The 16,995-nt window shown below is 43.7% G+C and overlaps 1 protein-coding gene across 1 annotated transcript in view; it reads right to left on the bottom strand.

Annotated features, from left to right (window-relative positions):
• Positions 1-8,525, bottom strand: part of Tmc2 (transmembrane channel like 2) — a 57,696-nt gene extending 49,171 nt beyond the window's left edge. The window contains exons 1-2 of the mRNA XM_052181483.1: positions 8,492-8,525; positions 2,932-3,244 (exon numbers count right to left, since the gene is read on the bottom strand). Of these exons, the coding sequence (XP_052037443.1) occupies positions 2,932-3,244; positions 8,492-8,525 (347 nt within the window). The remainder of the gene's footprint in view (positions 1-2,931; positions 3,245-8,491) is intronic.
• Between the last annotated feature and the right edge of the window lie 8,470 nt (positions 8,526-16,995).

Below are 16,995 nucleotides of genomic sequence, written 5' to 3'. Positions count from 1 at the left end.
GTAGATTCACATACACAAATTGCTTTAGACATGCTTCAAAAAGTTTCTTCCAAATCAAGTGGTATATGGCTATTTTTCTTTGATGTTTATATCATTTACAAAATACTTTGAATCCAAAGCCAGTTCAGGTCAGTTTCAAAACTTTATCTGTCTGTCCAAGTTAAATAAATTCACTAAGTCAAGTTTCAATTATGCTGCATTCAATTAAGTTGTAAACTTATTTCTTCCTCCCTGGTCACATTTCCAGTACCTAATGGTTATGTATTGGCTAGCACAACTACAGAGAACTTCTGTAGAGAATCCCTGTGCTATGGCCCTCCTCATGCCTGGGCAATACTACTTGCTCAGCTGCTACAGGAGCCAAATGGTTGTGTGTGCTCACTGCAGCCTCAGTGAGAAAGAGACACACACAGCAGCTGACAGGGTAGGTGAAAAGAAAGGTTATGTGTGGTGGTTTGAATGGGTGTGGCCCCCGTGGGCTCATATGTTTGAATGCTTGGTCCCCAATTAGTGGAACTATTTGAGAAGGATTAGGTGGTATGGCTTTGTTGGAGGAGGCGTGTCACTGTGGGTGGACTTTGAGGTTTCATAAGTCCAAGCCAGGTCCATTGTCTCTCTCTTTCTCTGTCTGCTGCCTGTGGATTAGGATATAAAGCTCTCATCTACTGCCCTAGAGCAGCACCCGTCTGTTTCCTGCCATGGTGATCATGGACTAACCCTCTGAGGTTGTAAGTAAGCTTCCAATTAAATGTGTTCTTTTTTAAGAGTTTCCTTGGTCATAGTATCTCTTTACAGCAGTAGAATGCTAAGACATTATGTTTGGATAACCTTAACAATGCTCATAAAGAGAGTACTCAGGACTACTGCTAACTTAGATTTTGGAGCCCAGTTTACAGAAAGCTCTGTGAGTTTTAGCTTCTTAACTCTTGGAAATAAAGAAACCTTAGCATACCAATGGATCTGGCAAGCCTAGCCACAGGCACTTTTGGTCATACCTCACACATTCTCAGTGATAACTGTCTTTGAGTCTTTGTATGATGCTTTCCCTCATTGGAGGGAGTTGTCTTTGTCTATTTAAGTTCCATTTTTTTCTCCAGACACTGAAATGCTCACCTTCTCTGCAGAGGAAACATGATGCCTCAGGGCCCCAGCAGTACAACACTATCAAATCTTGTCTCGTGTGCACATTGCTTTCTGCCTTGTCTTAATTGAGTCTCATCTTTCCTACTAGACAATCAGCATCTGGGGAACCAGGGCTGAGTCTTCTTATCCTTCTAACCCTGTCATGTCAGTCAACTAAAATTGGCACCGATGAGTCCTTGTCTGTGGCTCCTTATATTGCATTTGTCATTTAGAGTACTGGTCCCTTCTAAAATATAAGATACACAAGGGTAATCAATGCATTCAAACCAGCTGGAGGTGTAGCTTAATGGTAAGGCATGTACTAAGAATACAAAAGGACCTGGGTTCAATCCTGGGCACAACAACCAGCCAAAGAAAAAAGCCAGGCATGGTAGCATTTGGTTATAATCCCAGTGCATGGGAGCTGAGGCCTGTTATTATTGTATAGTAGTACAGCTCTGAACACAAATAAATGTGTGTCAGTAAGTGGTATGTGCATCTGAGTACAATACCTCAGGAGGCCAGAACAGAGCACTGGATCCCTGGTGCTGGAGTTCGAAGCATTTGTGAACTGCTCATCACAAATGAGGCTCGGAACTGAACTTGGGTCCTTTGGAAGAACAAGCAGTATGTGCTCTTAACCACTAAGCCATCTCTCCAGCCTGGAATGAAACAGTTTCTCTCTGGTTATAAGATTATTGGAATGATGCACTCCAGGAATTAGAATTTCCAAGGAATCTCATGCTGAGAGAAGAAGGCTGAACCCCGGGGCCAGCCAGAGGAGAAACAGGAAGAGATTTCACACAGGTCTAACAGCTTGTCAGACCACCTTGCAGGAGAGAGTGGACCTGAACCGATGATGGCCAGGACCATACCTTGACCAGGACCACCTCATTATCCATAACTCCTGCCCTTTATGTAAACCTAAACTTCATGTTGGGGCCTCAAGATAGTCTTGGAGTGTGGCTATTGGATGTCTTTGTTCCTCCTCCAAAGTCACACTTAACAAATCTCCTTTCTCTTTCTCTTATTGAATATGTCAGAGTCCACGCTCTGGCCTTAACTAACTCTGTTAGTGGTGTGAACAGAGAAAGCATTTGGGAACCTAGAAGAAAGATCAAGTGTTTGCCATCATCCTTATCCTCACACCTGCTTCAAAAGACTTCCTCATCCATAATCATAAGGAATTCTTCAGATGTCCCTAGAAAAGAGTAAATCATAGATGATCTCTAATGAGTGCCAGAGAAGCCATCAAAATCAGTAGCCACCAAATGAAAGGAAATCTGAGCTAGTTTCATAAGTTGCCTGTCTACTATTATATACACAACTACTGCCTGTATATGATTTGGAGCAAAGGACTCCAAATCAATTATCCAAACACCCACAGCCTCAGAGCTGGCAGACCTCTTGAAGTTCTAGACTGTCATATTTCTAGAAAAGAGAATGGTGCATGCACACAGAGGAAAGAGTGTGCATGGTCCCTGTATGACTTCCAAAGGGCTTCATTATTTTTATTCATTATTCATTATGTTTAGCTGGTCTCCTCTGGAGTGATAGTGAGTTATCAGCTGAAAGTCAGGTGTCTTGAGATCTTATATCCACTCTGCCTGGGCCACCTCCCATATCCAGAACCTCCCTTGCAATAGGAACTGCTACTAAAAACTGTATTGGGGCCGTTCTGCCTGTGATGGTCTGGAAAAGTAGGAGCAAAAGCAGTAACTACTTCTCTCCCAAAGTGAAAACCAGTCATGCCAGAGACAGGAAGGGTAGCTGAGCAGAGGGAGACTCACAGTCAGAGCTACAGCATACCTGGGTTTTCTCAGCTGCTTGCCAGTCTCCTTTCTCAGAGCCTCCCGTTCCTTCTTTGGAGGTGTTCTCTGCTCCTTGAGGGAAGTTCTCCGGTCCCTTTTCCTCCCCGGGGAAGGCCTCTCCACCTTGCATGGTTTCTGTCCTCGCAATCCCTTATGAGAGCTTCCATGTTCCATCTGTTTCTTCCGGGAAGACCCTGGTCTGGGGCTAGCCTTAGCAGGCTCCTTCCGGCTAGGCTGGGCTCGGTGTCCATCTTGGGGACATGCAGCTGTGGAGTTTTGTTTCCTTGTGGATCGCCTTGCTGACTTATCACCTGCAAGAGCAGAATATAGACAGTGGTGGCTCCACAAGACTCAGCCCAAGAAAGCATCACTCCCGGTGGGGGTTGGGCAACAAAGAGCCAACATGCTTCCCAGAGCCTGCTGGCTCTTGTTGAGTGCAGAACACGGTGCCCTCAAATACAGCACCTTGGCATATTGAGTGTTTTATATTGAAGAAAATTGAGAAACCGCAGGTGCTTACTCTCTGACCTTCCCTCATATCTTGGGAGACCTACCCTAATACGGAGGTGTCCAATTCTACAATATTAGGAAGAGAGAAGCCAAGAAGCAGCTGGACAGACAGACTTTCCTATGTCTGGCCAACATTAGCTCATGCTCTACTGTTCCCCAACATAACTGTTCATAAAAGTGCAACTCTCCCTAGAGCCTTAGATCATTTCTGAAGCTCTTATGAGCATCCCTCTTCTATGTTCCTTTATGACAGCCTTTTTTATTTTGCACATCTTGCCACATGGATTAAATAAGTCCCAGACACTGTTTAAAGTTTAAGAGAATTGCTTCTATGCGGGCCTTTGTCCTTTGGTCTCAAGAAACAACGGAAGCTAGAGAAAAAAACAGGCTCGAAAAGCCCGGTGTGAGGCAGGCAGTGGGTGGGAAAGGACCCATCTTTGGTTCCCACAATGGGCTGGGCCCTCCCCATCAATCACTAGTGAAGAAAATGCTGTACAGCTGGGTCATATGGAGGCCGTTTCTCAATTGAGGTTTTCTCCTTTTGAACTTGGGTCAAGCTGACATAAAACCAGCCAGGACAGACAGCATAATGTTCTGGGCATGTTTCAAAATGTTCTTGCTTCTCCCTGATGGGATCATGAGCCTTCACTGTGTGATGAAATGCTCTTGGTGGGAAAGCACACGAAAGCATTGAGATAAAAGGAAATGAGGCACGTGGTGAGGACACAGGGAGGGACAGAGTGCCCTCTTTCTCCTGGGTCAAGTTTTCTGTTACATGTAGGTTGAAATCAAGAAACTGCAACACACCAGGCAGTGGTGGTGCACGCCTTTAATCCCAGCACTTGGGAGGCAGAGGCAGGCGGATTTCTGAGTTCGAGACCAGCCTGGTCTACAGAGTGAGTACTAGGACAGCCAGGGCTACACAGAGAAACCCTGCCTCGGAAAAAGAAAAACAAACAAACAAACAAACAAACAAAAAACAAAGAAAGAAACTGCAACACAACTGATAAACTTAAAATTACAGAGATAATGATCAGTTTCCAAAAGACTTCTCAAACAAAGATTTTGAAATATAAAATAAGTAAAAATGTGTTATTTAGGGTCAGAATGTCTGTACTTTAAATTTAAACATATTATACCTCTCATCTTCAGACCCAAACAATACACATCATAAAACTAACTTACAATTTATTTACAGAAGGGGGTTTATGTGAAGAAATGAGTAAGCTAGCTTATGTTTTGTTCTTGCTGGTTTTCTTGCTGCTGTGATAAATACCAGGATCATAAGCAACTTGTAGAAGAAAAGACTCATTTGGTTTCCACTCCCAGGTCACAGTGCATCACTGATGAAAGTCATGGGAGACTCTCAAGGCAGGAACCGAAGCAGAAGCCTTGAGGGAATGCTTACTGGCTTGCTCTCTGTCAGGATCCTAGCTGACTTTATATATACATATATATATATCCTAAGACCATTTACATGAGGGATAGCTCCCCATAGGAAGCTGGACCCTTCCATGTCAGTCAGTAATCAAGACAGTTCAGTTCCCCACAGACATGGCCACAGGCCAAATTATAGGAGAAATCCCTCAATTTAGGTTCCCACCTCCCAGGTGACTTTAGGTTCTGTAGACTCTAGCTCAGTGGTTCTCAATCTTCCTGATGCTGTGACCCGACTACTACACCCAGCAAAACTGTCAATCACAGTATATGGAGAAAGAAAAATGAACCATGATAAATCCAAATTTAAGCAATTTCTACCAATCTAGCTCTACAAAAGGCACTATAAGAAAAGCTTCAATCTGAAGAAATTAATTACATCCAAGGACACAAGGAATGAATGCAAGAATGGTAAATTTAAGAGAGGGAAAATACCCATGCCTCCAGAACAAAATGGCAGGAATCAATAGATATGGCTCATTAATAACTTTCAGTATTAATGGTTTCCATTCCCCAACAAAATGACACAGACTAACAGATTGGATAAGAAAACAGAATTTACTTTCCTGCTGCACCTGAGTAATGCATCTCACTATCAAGGAAGAAAAAAATGAAATTATGACACTTGCAGGTAAATGGATGAAGCTAGAAAAAAAAATCATCCTGAAGGAGGTAACCCAGACCCCAAAAGACGAATATTATATTTTTCTCTTATGTGTGGATGTTAGCATTTAAGCTTTTAGTACATGGGGTTAGGACCAGCAGGGAGGAGAGGATCTCCCAAGGAAGGGGAAATAGAGTATAGTGTTATGGAGCAAGAAAGAGGAAACTAGAATAGGAGTATTAAGTAGGAGAGGAATGGGAAAGAAGGGGAAAGGAGGGACTATGTGGAGGGACAATTAAAGCTAAAGGCCTTTTAAAAAGCCACATGGAAACCTATTACTGTAGAAACTTCCTAAAGTGCATGCACTATGAAAGGAATATAAGTGGAATCACCAAATAATAGGGAGATGATGCCACAACTAGTTCTCTTATGCTACCACATAAAACCCATGATGCCAGGAATGGCCTGCATCTTGTTGGGTCATTGGCCAAAGGGAACTCCCCAAACACTACAGGCTACTGGTTGTTCTCTACAAACTGATGGTAAGGCCTTGTTGCTGAAGATGATTACTCATGGCCAACACAGAGAAGTAGAGCTACTGCTAAACTGGAAAGTTCAGCCCTACTAAATAGAGTTCATACTATTGTAAGTGCTCTACACTGCCAGAGGCAAAAGCCAGTCACCAGTATCTCCTAGATACAAACCCTGTGACCCACAGCAGCAGCCTTCCTGCAAGATGTATTGGTGTAGTAGTGGCACAAATGTCATAGGAGTAACCAACCACTTTTAAACAATGGATTTAAGGTCCACTCCATGAGAAGGCACATATACCTGACACTGCTAAAGTGGCTGTTAACCTAAGGCTAGATAAGTCATAGACCTAGGGGAAAACCAAATGCTATTATTTTGCTAAAGGAATGTAGCAATAAATGATTTCTAGTGATATATTGCTACACCCGTAGATTAGTACCTCACTTAACCCACAGCAGGGAAACTTTTTGAGTAGATGGGAGCCAACACAGAGACCAACAACTGGACACTGTGCCGAGAGTGAGAGATTTTGGATCTCTCAGTTCTAAATGGAATGTCTTCAAACCCTTCTTCTCAAGGTTCAGAGATCTATGAGGAAGAGGAGGAAGAAAGATCGTAAGAGCCAGAGCAGAGGGATGACTCCAAGGAAACATTGTCTTCTAGACACAGCAGGACTGATGCACATTCGAACTCAGAGACATTGCAACATACGCAAGCTCTGCAAGGCTTCAGACAGGATCCCAGCATTGAGAGGAAACAGAGACATGACATCTCGCCCTAACTAAGACACTATTTGCAATTGATACTTGCTAGGAAAGGGGAAATCAGTTTTTTTCCAGGGGAGTGTCACTGAATAGATAGATCTACTATACTCCAGGGCAGACCTCATGTCCAAGAGTAGTTGGCCAACACAAAATGATGAGCTCCATTTTGTTTCAATTTGTTTTGTCATATTCAGTCTTATTGGGCTTTTGCTTGTTAGTTTTGATTTTTTTTTAGTTTTTGAGAGAGATCTAGGAAGAAAGAAAGAACATCAAGTTGAGTGAGTAGGGAGGTGGGAGGAATCTGAGAGGAGTTTGGGGGGGTGGGAAAACATGATCAAAATATATTGTATGAGAAAATTCAAATTAAAAAAGGTTAAAGGAGATTATATGACTGGCTTATAACACATAAATAAATGATTATACAAATTAAATATTTCAATATATTTCTAAGGAGCTGGGCATGGCGGCACATGACTGTAATCCCATCACTTGGGATGCAGTTACAATTACAAGGAGACCAGGAAGTGGAGGTAGCAGGCAGTACCTTAGCATTTATCAGCACAATCTTCAGTGTCGGATATGTGTAACTGACACAAGAAATTGAAGTCATGGCACAGGAGGAGAATCTCTCTTTGTGGCTTCTATAGCTTAGTTAACTTCTCCTAGGGCTGGCTAGCTTCTTCATGGGCTCACAGAAATGCTCTAGTCACCTTCTAGGGGGAGCTGTGGGAGATTAGAGGGTGCCTTGGGAGGGAGGGAGGCCCTTGGGTGTGGGTCCAGGCTGTGCCACCTTCTAGGTGCTGCCTTATCCCTGGAATAATGAATGTTCATAGTTTACCAAGGCAAGGATCACTGTGTGTCTAGTTCTGGTTGTGTCCTAGTTAAAGCAGAGGCTACACAGCAAGCTATCTCTGCTCAGCACAATGCCTCTTCCCAGTTAAAATGACTGCTTCCCAGAAAGGATTCATACTTGTTATTGCGCAAGGGAAGAGGGAGAGAGAGAGGGGTGGAGAAAGAGGACGGAGAAAGAGGACTTGTGGGACAAGTAGCTGGAGTTTTAGGGCTAACACGGGCCTGGCACACTACCCAGGAGCCCATCATTTCTTCACACCGCATCACCTTCTCTACCTTTTCCTCCATGCACAAGAGTTGCTCTGATGGCCTTCTCTCTTTATCATGTAACTAAGGACAGAAAGACGGCAAATTACCCTCTGAAAGTCACCTGGCAGCAGCCCCATTTCACATGGTAGCCCGCAGATTGGAATTCAGTGCCAGTTACTTTATTCAAGACACTCTCAGTCCACCATTTCCCTGATCCCTTGGAAAAGTCATAAGTTCAGAACTCTCCCAACCTGCTCCCCACCATGCAAGAGAAAGACAGATAGCCACAGTGGGTGAGAATTGTTAAGGAGAGACAGCTGTAAGCTGTGGCTTTTAGTATCACGCAGGTGGGTGGCCAGCTCTTGCAAGTTCATTATTGTGGCTCTGGATAATTCACCGCACAGGTGATTTTTCAGTTCCTCTAGGAGCCTGCAAGAAAGTGACAACCACCCTCATCCCATTGTTGGGTCGGAAGAGGCTAACTACCCTGAAGTTGCTCAGTTCAAGTTGCAGGATCTGAACTCAAAAGCCTCTTGAGACTGCTTCTCCTATACCCACTGTGCCAAGAGGCCTGGTAAGTAGCACCCATGAGGATGAAGATGAAGACTTACCTTCCTCATCCAAGCTCTTTAACTGGGGGCTCATGGTTACCAGAATTTCAGGGTCCTCACACTGGGTCACGTCTTCATATACTGCCCACCTTGGGTGATTTCATGCTGTCATGGTCACTGGCTTCTTCCTGGGACCTGACAGCAGCTGAGGTCCTCCAAGGGTGAAGGTAGAGGTAGGTTTTGTTGGAGAGAGAGATGAGGAGGAAGCAATGAGTTTGCAGCATGTCAATCTATCCAGACGCTCCTCCACTCTGGTTTCTTTGCCAAGGACAGTGTGGCCTCACATTTCAGACATCACTTATACATGAGGGCCCTAGAGGGGTAGGAACTGTGGGCTCATCTCCTGACAACGATACCACTGGCATGCCAGCCAGGGAAGGTGTGAGCTATGGTGCAGGGCTTTCCCAGTGTCTTAAGTCTCCGAATGGACTCAAAGGTATATGTTATCTGGGCTTGGGTTTAAAAGGAAAAATGGACAATGGAATCTTCTTGCTTCCCTTCCCCTCCCCCTCCAGCACTCAGCATCAAGCCAACAGCCTGTGTATGCTAGGCAAGCGCTCCTGGGTGTTGGAATCTATACTTTGGACCTGAGCCAACAATGATGACGATCCCTACTGAAGTCACCTGCTTCTTCATTCAGTAGCTTTCTATAATGCTGCTTGCCTTTAGGGAAGGTTTATTTGGATGCTTCGAGAACTACAGAATTAGAATGGTACCAAGGTTCTTGTTGGTATCATTTGATACTGCAGTTTACAATGTTTCTCTAGAGGGATTCCAGGTCCTTTTATCTCTTAAAAAAGAATTGATCAGAGACAGAGTTGCAACAAAAGATACACTTCCAAGGAGGAATCTGTCTGGAACAGGGAGGTTCAGTAGCTCAACAATCCTGCAGAGTTGTTGTTGTTGTTTTTTTTTTTTTCTGTTATCTTCAGAACATTATTCTAGCAGCAGGGAGGAACATGGGCCTATAAAAGCCCCATTTAATTAATTTCAATTTGATGGGTATATGATATCTATTTACCAAAACAACAGCAGTAGCTTCCCCACTAGGGCCTAAGGCCTCCCCAACCATGGGATTTGGCCAGATTTACAGTATCAGAGATTAATTCCCTCCATAGAATTGGCTTCAAATCAAGTGGCTGCTTACCTCTGGAACAAACTGGGCCACTACTGTACCCGTTGGGGTATCATGCCTGGGCAATCAGTCGTATTGATGCGCCATGAGGGCTAGCTAAGGCAGAAGAAGCTTCTAGACCAGTTCCAGCTTTATTCCTTTATATTCTGTGACGGAGATGTGTGGTGTCTTCAGCAATGTAGTCTTGTTATCACATTGGGGTAGGTACCCAGGAGCAAAGGCAATTATTTTGAATCATTTTGAAGGCTCCCTGACCAGCACCTTGTAGGAAGGTAGCCTACTCCTGGCACCACCTGAGTCCTCCTTGTGATTGAGTTATCCATTTTCTTGTTTGTTTGTCTGCTCTGCATATTATTTCTGTGGGATGTGTAGCTGGCAAAGATCCTCGCCCATTCTCTAGGTTGACTTTTACTGGACTAACAGTTTCTTTTAATGTAAAAAAAAGTGTTTTGATTTTATAATGTCCCACTTATAGTTGGTTATTCTCATCTCTCAAGGACTAAAGTTTTGTTTGGAAGTCTTTGCCTATGACTATATCTTCCCACTTGTTGTTTCAGGTTTTGCGTTAAGATCCTTGGCGTTCTTTGCTAAGATGAAGAAGAGAAGCATGCTATCTCTCTACATTTTTTTTAAAAGATTATTTATTGTTATAAATAAGTACACTGTAGCTGTCTTCAGACACACCAGAAGAGGACATCAGACTTCATTACGGATGGTTGTGAGCCACCATGTGGTTGCTGGGATTTGAACTCAGGACCTTCAGAAGAGCAGTCAGTGCTCTTACCCACTGAGCCATTTCACCAGCCCTCTCTCTACATTTCTATCCACTATAGTGCTTAGCCAGTAGTAAGACAAGAGATGAAAATAAAAGGGATACAAATAAGAAAAGAAGTCAAAGTATTCCTATTTCCATATATGATTATATATATATGTATATATATACATATATATATATGATTCCATATATATGGTCCCATATATATGTATATGTATATCTATCTATCTATCTATCTATATATATATATGTATAAATTACACAGTCCCCACAGAAAACTTGTAGATCAGCAAAATGGCAGGATGCAAAAAATTGGTAGTCATCCTATATGCCAGAAAACAAAATAAAGGAGAATATTAGAAAATGCAAAATTTTCTCAAAACACAATAAAATGCTTTGAGCTATACCTAATAAGCAAGGGAGTGAGAGACCTTTGCAATAAAAACACTAAAGATAAAACTATAAGAAGACACTTATAGAGGATGGAAAGATCTCCCATGCTCCTCAATGGGAGGAATTAATTTTGTGACCATAATCATCCTACCAAAAGCAACCTACAGATGTAATGTAATCCCCAACAAGTAAATCTCTCTCTCTCTGTGTGTGTGTGTGTGTGTGTGTGTGTGTTTGTGTGTGTGTAGATACATGCAATATATGAAAGCCATGGCACACATGTGGAGGGCAGAGGGCAGTTTATAGGAGTCTCTTCTACCACGTGGGTTTCTAGGGATCAAACGCAGATCATCAGTCTTTACAGTAAGCATCTGTTTTATGTTGGGGTTCTATTATTGTGATAAAACACCATGACCAAAAGCAACTTGGCTTTTTTGGGTTACCTAACCCTAGTCACAGTCCACTGAGGGAAGCTGAGGGGAGTGGGAACTCAAGGCAGGAACCTGGAGGCAGGAAATGAAGCAGAAGGCATAGAGGATTACCACTTACTGGCTTGCTCAGCCATCTTTCTTATGCCACCCAGGGCCACCTACCCAGGGGTGGCACCACGCTCAGTGAGTTGCACCCACACACATCGATTGTGAATCAAGAAAATGCCCTGAAGACTTGCCTACAGGCAATCCAATGGGGGGGGGGTTGTTTTGTTTTGTTTTTCTCTTCAGGTTCCTGTTTCCAAAGAATTCTAGCTTGTGTCAAGTTCTCACAAAACTAACCAGGACAGGACCTTTACTTGCTGAGCCATCTCTAGAGTTCTCAGTTCCTACTTTCAACCTAATCTGCTGGTCCATGTGTTTTGATTGGGAAACTAAGATCATTAATATTTGAGCTACTAGTGAAAAGCATGTAGTAAACAAGTGGGGAAGGAGGGAGGGACCTAGGAGGAAAGTGGACGGGGTGGGGGAGTGCGAGAGGACGGGAACCTGATCTGGTATTGGGTGAAGGGAAAGGACTGAAGCCCTGAGGGTCAGCAGAAAGAATGGAAACAGGCCACCTCAGGGATAGGAGGTTGGGGGGACCTCTCCAGAATGCACCAGAGACCTGGGAGGTCAGAGACTCTTAGGATTCAAAGGAAGGGAACTTAGATGAAATGCCTGATTGTAGGGAGAGGGAACTTATAGACTCCACCCCCAGCAGGAAGACAGGGCATCAAATGAGGGAGAGGGGGCCCATCCCACAGTCACAACTCTGACCCATAAGTGTTCCTGTCTGAAAGAATTACAGGGGTGGAAATGGAGAGGAGCCTGAGGAAAAGAAGATCCAGTGACAGGCCCAGAGTGGGATCCAGCTGAGGGGGAGGCCCAAGGCCCGGATCTGATTGGTTCTGGTTGCGGCTCTACCTCCTAATCTGGATCTGGCTTTGGTTTGACATCTGGAGGTGTTTCTGGGACCCGAGTCTGGGGAGTTCATAGACCCCAGCAGTGAACCTGTGACTATTGTTTTGCTACAAGGACAAAGCTTGATGCTGTATACATTAGCACAGCTGTCAGTCCTCCTCAGAGAAGCTTCTTTGTGTAGTAGATGACAGTTAACACAGAGATACAAACTAGTCAAAGTGCAGAAAATAGGTGTTTACAGAGTGCTCAGCCATAAATAGCACATTTATATCACATTCCCTCCCCCTAGGGATCCTGAGACATGGTTAAGGAGAAGGGAGAAAGACAGATTAAGAGAGCTGGGAGTCAGGGAAAGCAAAATAGTGTCTCCCGGCCATGTCAGGACCACTGTGTTTATGAACCCACAGCATCTTCGGCTGCTTCCACACAACCTGCATAAGATCAAGCCAATTAGCATTCCAGCAGGGACGAGGGAGGGAGTCATTAGCTCCATCCCTAGCTGAGGAGATACTGACAGTTGCTAGGGAAAGGAAAGTCGGTTTTCTTTAAGGGTGTAGCCCTTGGTAGGTTGGTAATGCTTCAGTAGGTGACCCCATTCTCCAGTACATATGGGCAGACAAATACAGCTCAGTAGGTTCTTAAAAAACACCAGAGATTAAATTGATCCTGGAGAAATTGAAGGTGGGGGAGAGTGAAGAGCAAATGCCATCAAAATGTATTATACACATATGAAATTCTCAAAGGATCAGTAAAATTAGTTAAAAAAAAAGACTAGTCAGCTATAAGTCTTCTTAAGTGCATCAAGAAAGCACAGACATAACATTTTTCATGGTTACACAATCACAATGTCTTTAACACCTTGTTTCTCAGTGTTTCTCACAGATATTTCCCAACACTTTTCTGGCTTCCTCGTCAATACCAGCAGATGTCTAAGTAGTTCAACAGAACCCCCAGATTCTCTAAAAAGAGCTTTCAAAGCACTGAGGCCTGTCACACAAATAGTGTTCACACAGATGGCTCAGAAGAACCCTGAACTCAAAAAAAATCCCAAAAGACAAGGCTAGACACAAAATGGCAGTTTGCCAAATGGCTTAACAGAATCCAAGCAACCCCAAAGACACCAAATCTGACGACGACAACAACGACAACAACAACAACAACAACAACAACAAAGGATGGACCATCCCAAGCTATCCTGACTTAGCAAGGGTCAAACTCTGGGGTCTATAGAGCCCAGCCACTCATTCTCCTGCCTCACTGAATAGAGAGGAAGGCAGCCGATGTTGATTAAAATGGAGAGAGAACGCTGCTGAAGTGAAATGATGCTGCGTGGGTTGGTTCCATCTTCTCCCATCTTCTCATTCCATCTGGTCCACTCGGAGCTGACTTGCAGTAAGCAATTCAGAATGCAAATGTCTTTCTTTGTGGATTGACAATCCACACTGTTGTGTGTGTTTAGGAGGGATGTGTGAGCGTGAGGTTAAATGCGTGTGATGCATAAACAATCGTGTGTACCTGTGCATGGTGCCCTGTTTTCTCTTTCTCCCTGTCTTCCCTTTCTTTTGAGACAGGGTCTCTCACTGAATCTGGACTAGGTTTGAAGCCTGTAAGTTATTCTCCTACCTCTTTGCCCACATTGTCATGTTTGACTTTTATGTGGGTATGGAGGATTTGAACTCCTCTGCTCACATAGCCAATGATCTTATCTAGAAAGAAATCTCTCTCTTTATTCCAACATTATTGTTGGGAATTTTAGGGTCAAAGTTCAGGCTCTGTAGCTTGGGCAGTGCTTGCCCTGGTGGTATGGACACAGAAAGAGTTGGCAGATTGACCATCTCAGCTACCACCACCAAGGCCCAGATCCAGGGCTTTGAGCTTACCCAACATCTACTCCATCTTTTTTTTTTTTTCTTTTGTTGGGGTTGGGATGTTGCAAGGGCAGAGGGCAGGTATGATGAGATTGTGAGGCACATGATATGAAATTCACAAAGAATGGATACAAAGTTAAAAAAAAAAAAAAAAAAGCTCAGGTTCTGGCAGTCCCAATAAGCTAAGTGTAAATGTACCTTTTATTTACCAGATGTAATTATTGTCTTAGAGGCTTACTGCTGATTAAGCTCACGTTTCTAGTTCTTTCTGAACTTTAGCTGTTACAACTCAGTTGTCTGGCTCAAAACTCCTCTCTAGCTGACTTATTCAAACTGGCTTCTCTCAGCTTCTTGCCGTTCTTGGAAAATCTGCCTCTGGCTGCATGAACCGAACTGCTCTGAGCTGAGATGCCCTCCTTTCCTGACTCTGCTGAGTCATTCTTTAAAGTCACCTTTCCTTCCTGTGTTGTTCTAGTGACAGTTGGGCACATCCTATCTCTGACTCATTCTGTCAAATCTTCCTCTGATTTGTCTGCCCCTCGGTTAGATATCACTTTCAAACATGGCTGCTTTCTTCTACAAACTAACCTTAGCTTTGTAGTTAGAGATTTAAAGGTGTGTACTAAGGGGTTTCTGTATTCCAGCCAGATGCATTCCAGCTAGATCACAGAGACCCAGAAGATCTTTGAATGTTCCTGGATTAAACTTTCTCTATAGCTAATCGTGGTTCCTCATGTTCAATCTGCCAATTAAAGTGATAAGGAATACTGAAAGGTAGAGAAAGACTTATTTGGTGTGGCCACCTTAAGAAGAGGAACAAAGAAAGGTTATTTAGTGAATTCCCAAGTCTATCTTTGGGGTGCTAACATAACGTTTAGGCATAAGTAGAGGGCCAAAGCTATGTTCTGTAAGGTGGTCTGAGGAGTGCTCAGAACTGTGTGAATCCCTCCACGTAGAGGAGGGAAGGTTCTCCTCTGGCTAGCACTGAATCTCAGCTTCTCTCTCCTTAAAGCAGGAGATTCCCAGGGAAATTTTAATAGCCTGGAGTCCATTGTTTCAATAGTCTGGTAATATAAATGCCTCCCTTTAAAATATCTCTTTCTGTGGCTAGAATAGTTACATCTCATCAAGACCTGCCTTTGATTTTAGGTGTTCAGCATGAGTAGGTGTGAAACTTCTTGAGTTCATACATTTGCAGCTCAGGAGGAAAATCATCCACTGAGAGGAGCAAAGCTAAGGTGAGTGCCACAGAGCTCGGCTTCCATCCTTTCAGAAACCTTCTTGTTTGTTTCTTAACACAAAGCCTTCACTAATTAATATTTGGTTTACACTAATTACAAATTCAACTTAATAGAAATAAGCATTGCCTTGGTAAGTAATCATACTGGAGACGTGTCTCACAGAGCGTATCATCAGAACAGGGAACACCATTACTGCTAGAGCTAGAGGTGCTGAGTGCTATCCTAATATTCTTTCATTATGTGATCAGAGGGAGCCAAATACACAAGAAGAGCAACCGATCTAACGGTACAACACCAACTGAATGTTTCAGGCTGTCATTAAACTCTTTATCCACGGACACTTAATGCATTAATTTGTCAATTTATCCCTCCAATTAAAAGTTCATCTATATAATTAGCTATGGGTGTCTGCTTACTAAACATCCAGTGCCACTCACAGAACCTTGTAAACCAGTACAGCGGAGGGATCCAGTTGCGTGCAGGTGACACTTTCCCTAGACAACACGATCCGATCCGATGCTATTACAAGGTTGTTGCTCTACATCTGCGAACCACAGCAGAGAGTTTGTTACTAGGTATTTTGTGGTACATTGGAGGAAGAGGCTGGGGAGAGCTGGATGTTAAAGCAGCATGTTCTCACGTATTTTGAGGTGTGAAGTATGAGCAGGTTCTGAGGTTGGAGGGGTGCTGGTCTCTCGGTCTTTCTTGATCTGCACTGAAGGTGGGACACAAGGATCCTGGCAGAGACTCCTGGGGTAGCTGCTGCCGTTTCAGACTCTGAGAATGTTAAACCCACCCCAGAATCTAACTCTGGGAAGAATACAGACTTCCCAAACCAGGACGCAGATGCAACCTGATAAAAGTTGAGCAACTAAGAGGTACGTCTTGCAAAATTCACAATGAAACTTGGGGCCAGGTGCCAACCATGGATCCTGTTTGTTATTTATTTTTACTTTTGTGTATAGGTGTCTGTCTGCATGTAATGCTGTATACCTTAGAGATCAGAAAGTGTTAGATACCCTGGGACTAGAGTTACAGACAGTTGTTAGCTGCTGTGTGGGTGCTGGGGATTGAAACTGAGTTCTTGGGATGAGCGGCTAGAGCTCCAAACTGCTGGGACATCTCTCCAGCCCCAGGATCATGGTTTTGTTTTTCTTTTTGTTTGTTTGCTTTGTCTGCTAATTTTCTCCCTCACTGTTCTAGGAGACAGGGAGAGACAAAAAAAAAAGCCTGAGATTCAGAGGCTGTGCAGTTTCTGCCCACACGGGGGTGGGGATTGGGGGGGTGGGGTTGGGGGGTGGGGAGTGGTGGGAGGTTGGGGGGTACAGGGGTGGGGGGTGGGGGGAAGGACAGAGACCACCCATAACTGGAATTCCCTCAGGGCAAATGTGTTTGGTAACTCTGTACCCTACGGAGGAGTCACCTGAATTAGACAGGGGTCTGCATGAGTGGTCCATAAACAAGATACTGAAGATTTTTGTCTCTTCTCCAGTTGTTGTATGGATAACATTCTGTCATGACTTCTAGGGTCTTTTGGGGATTGAGATGCTGTGGCCATAACTGGGATATCCCCATCCCCATTCCCATTATGGTTTTGTATTATCTTTTCCCAAAGGTTCATGTGTTTTAAGTTTGGTCCCTGACATAACAGTACTGTTGTGAAGTGGTTAAGAGGTAGGGCTTTATGGGAGAGATTGT

This window comes from Apodemus sylvaticus, chromosome 5, assembly GCF_947179515.1.
Source record: "Apodemus sylvaticus chromosome 5, mApoSyl1.1, whole genome shotgun sequence".
Taxonomy (NCBI): Eukaryota; Metazoa; Chordata; class Mammalia; order Rodentia; family Muridae; genus Apodemus; species Apodemus sylvaticus.
Note: the sequence above shows the minus strand (reverse complement) of the source record. Positions and strands in the feature narration are given on the sequence as shown.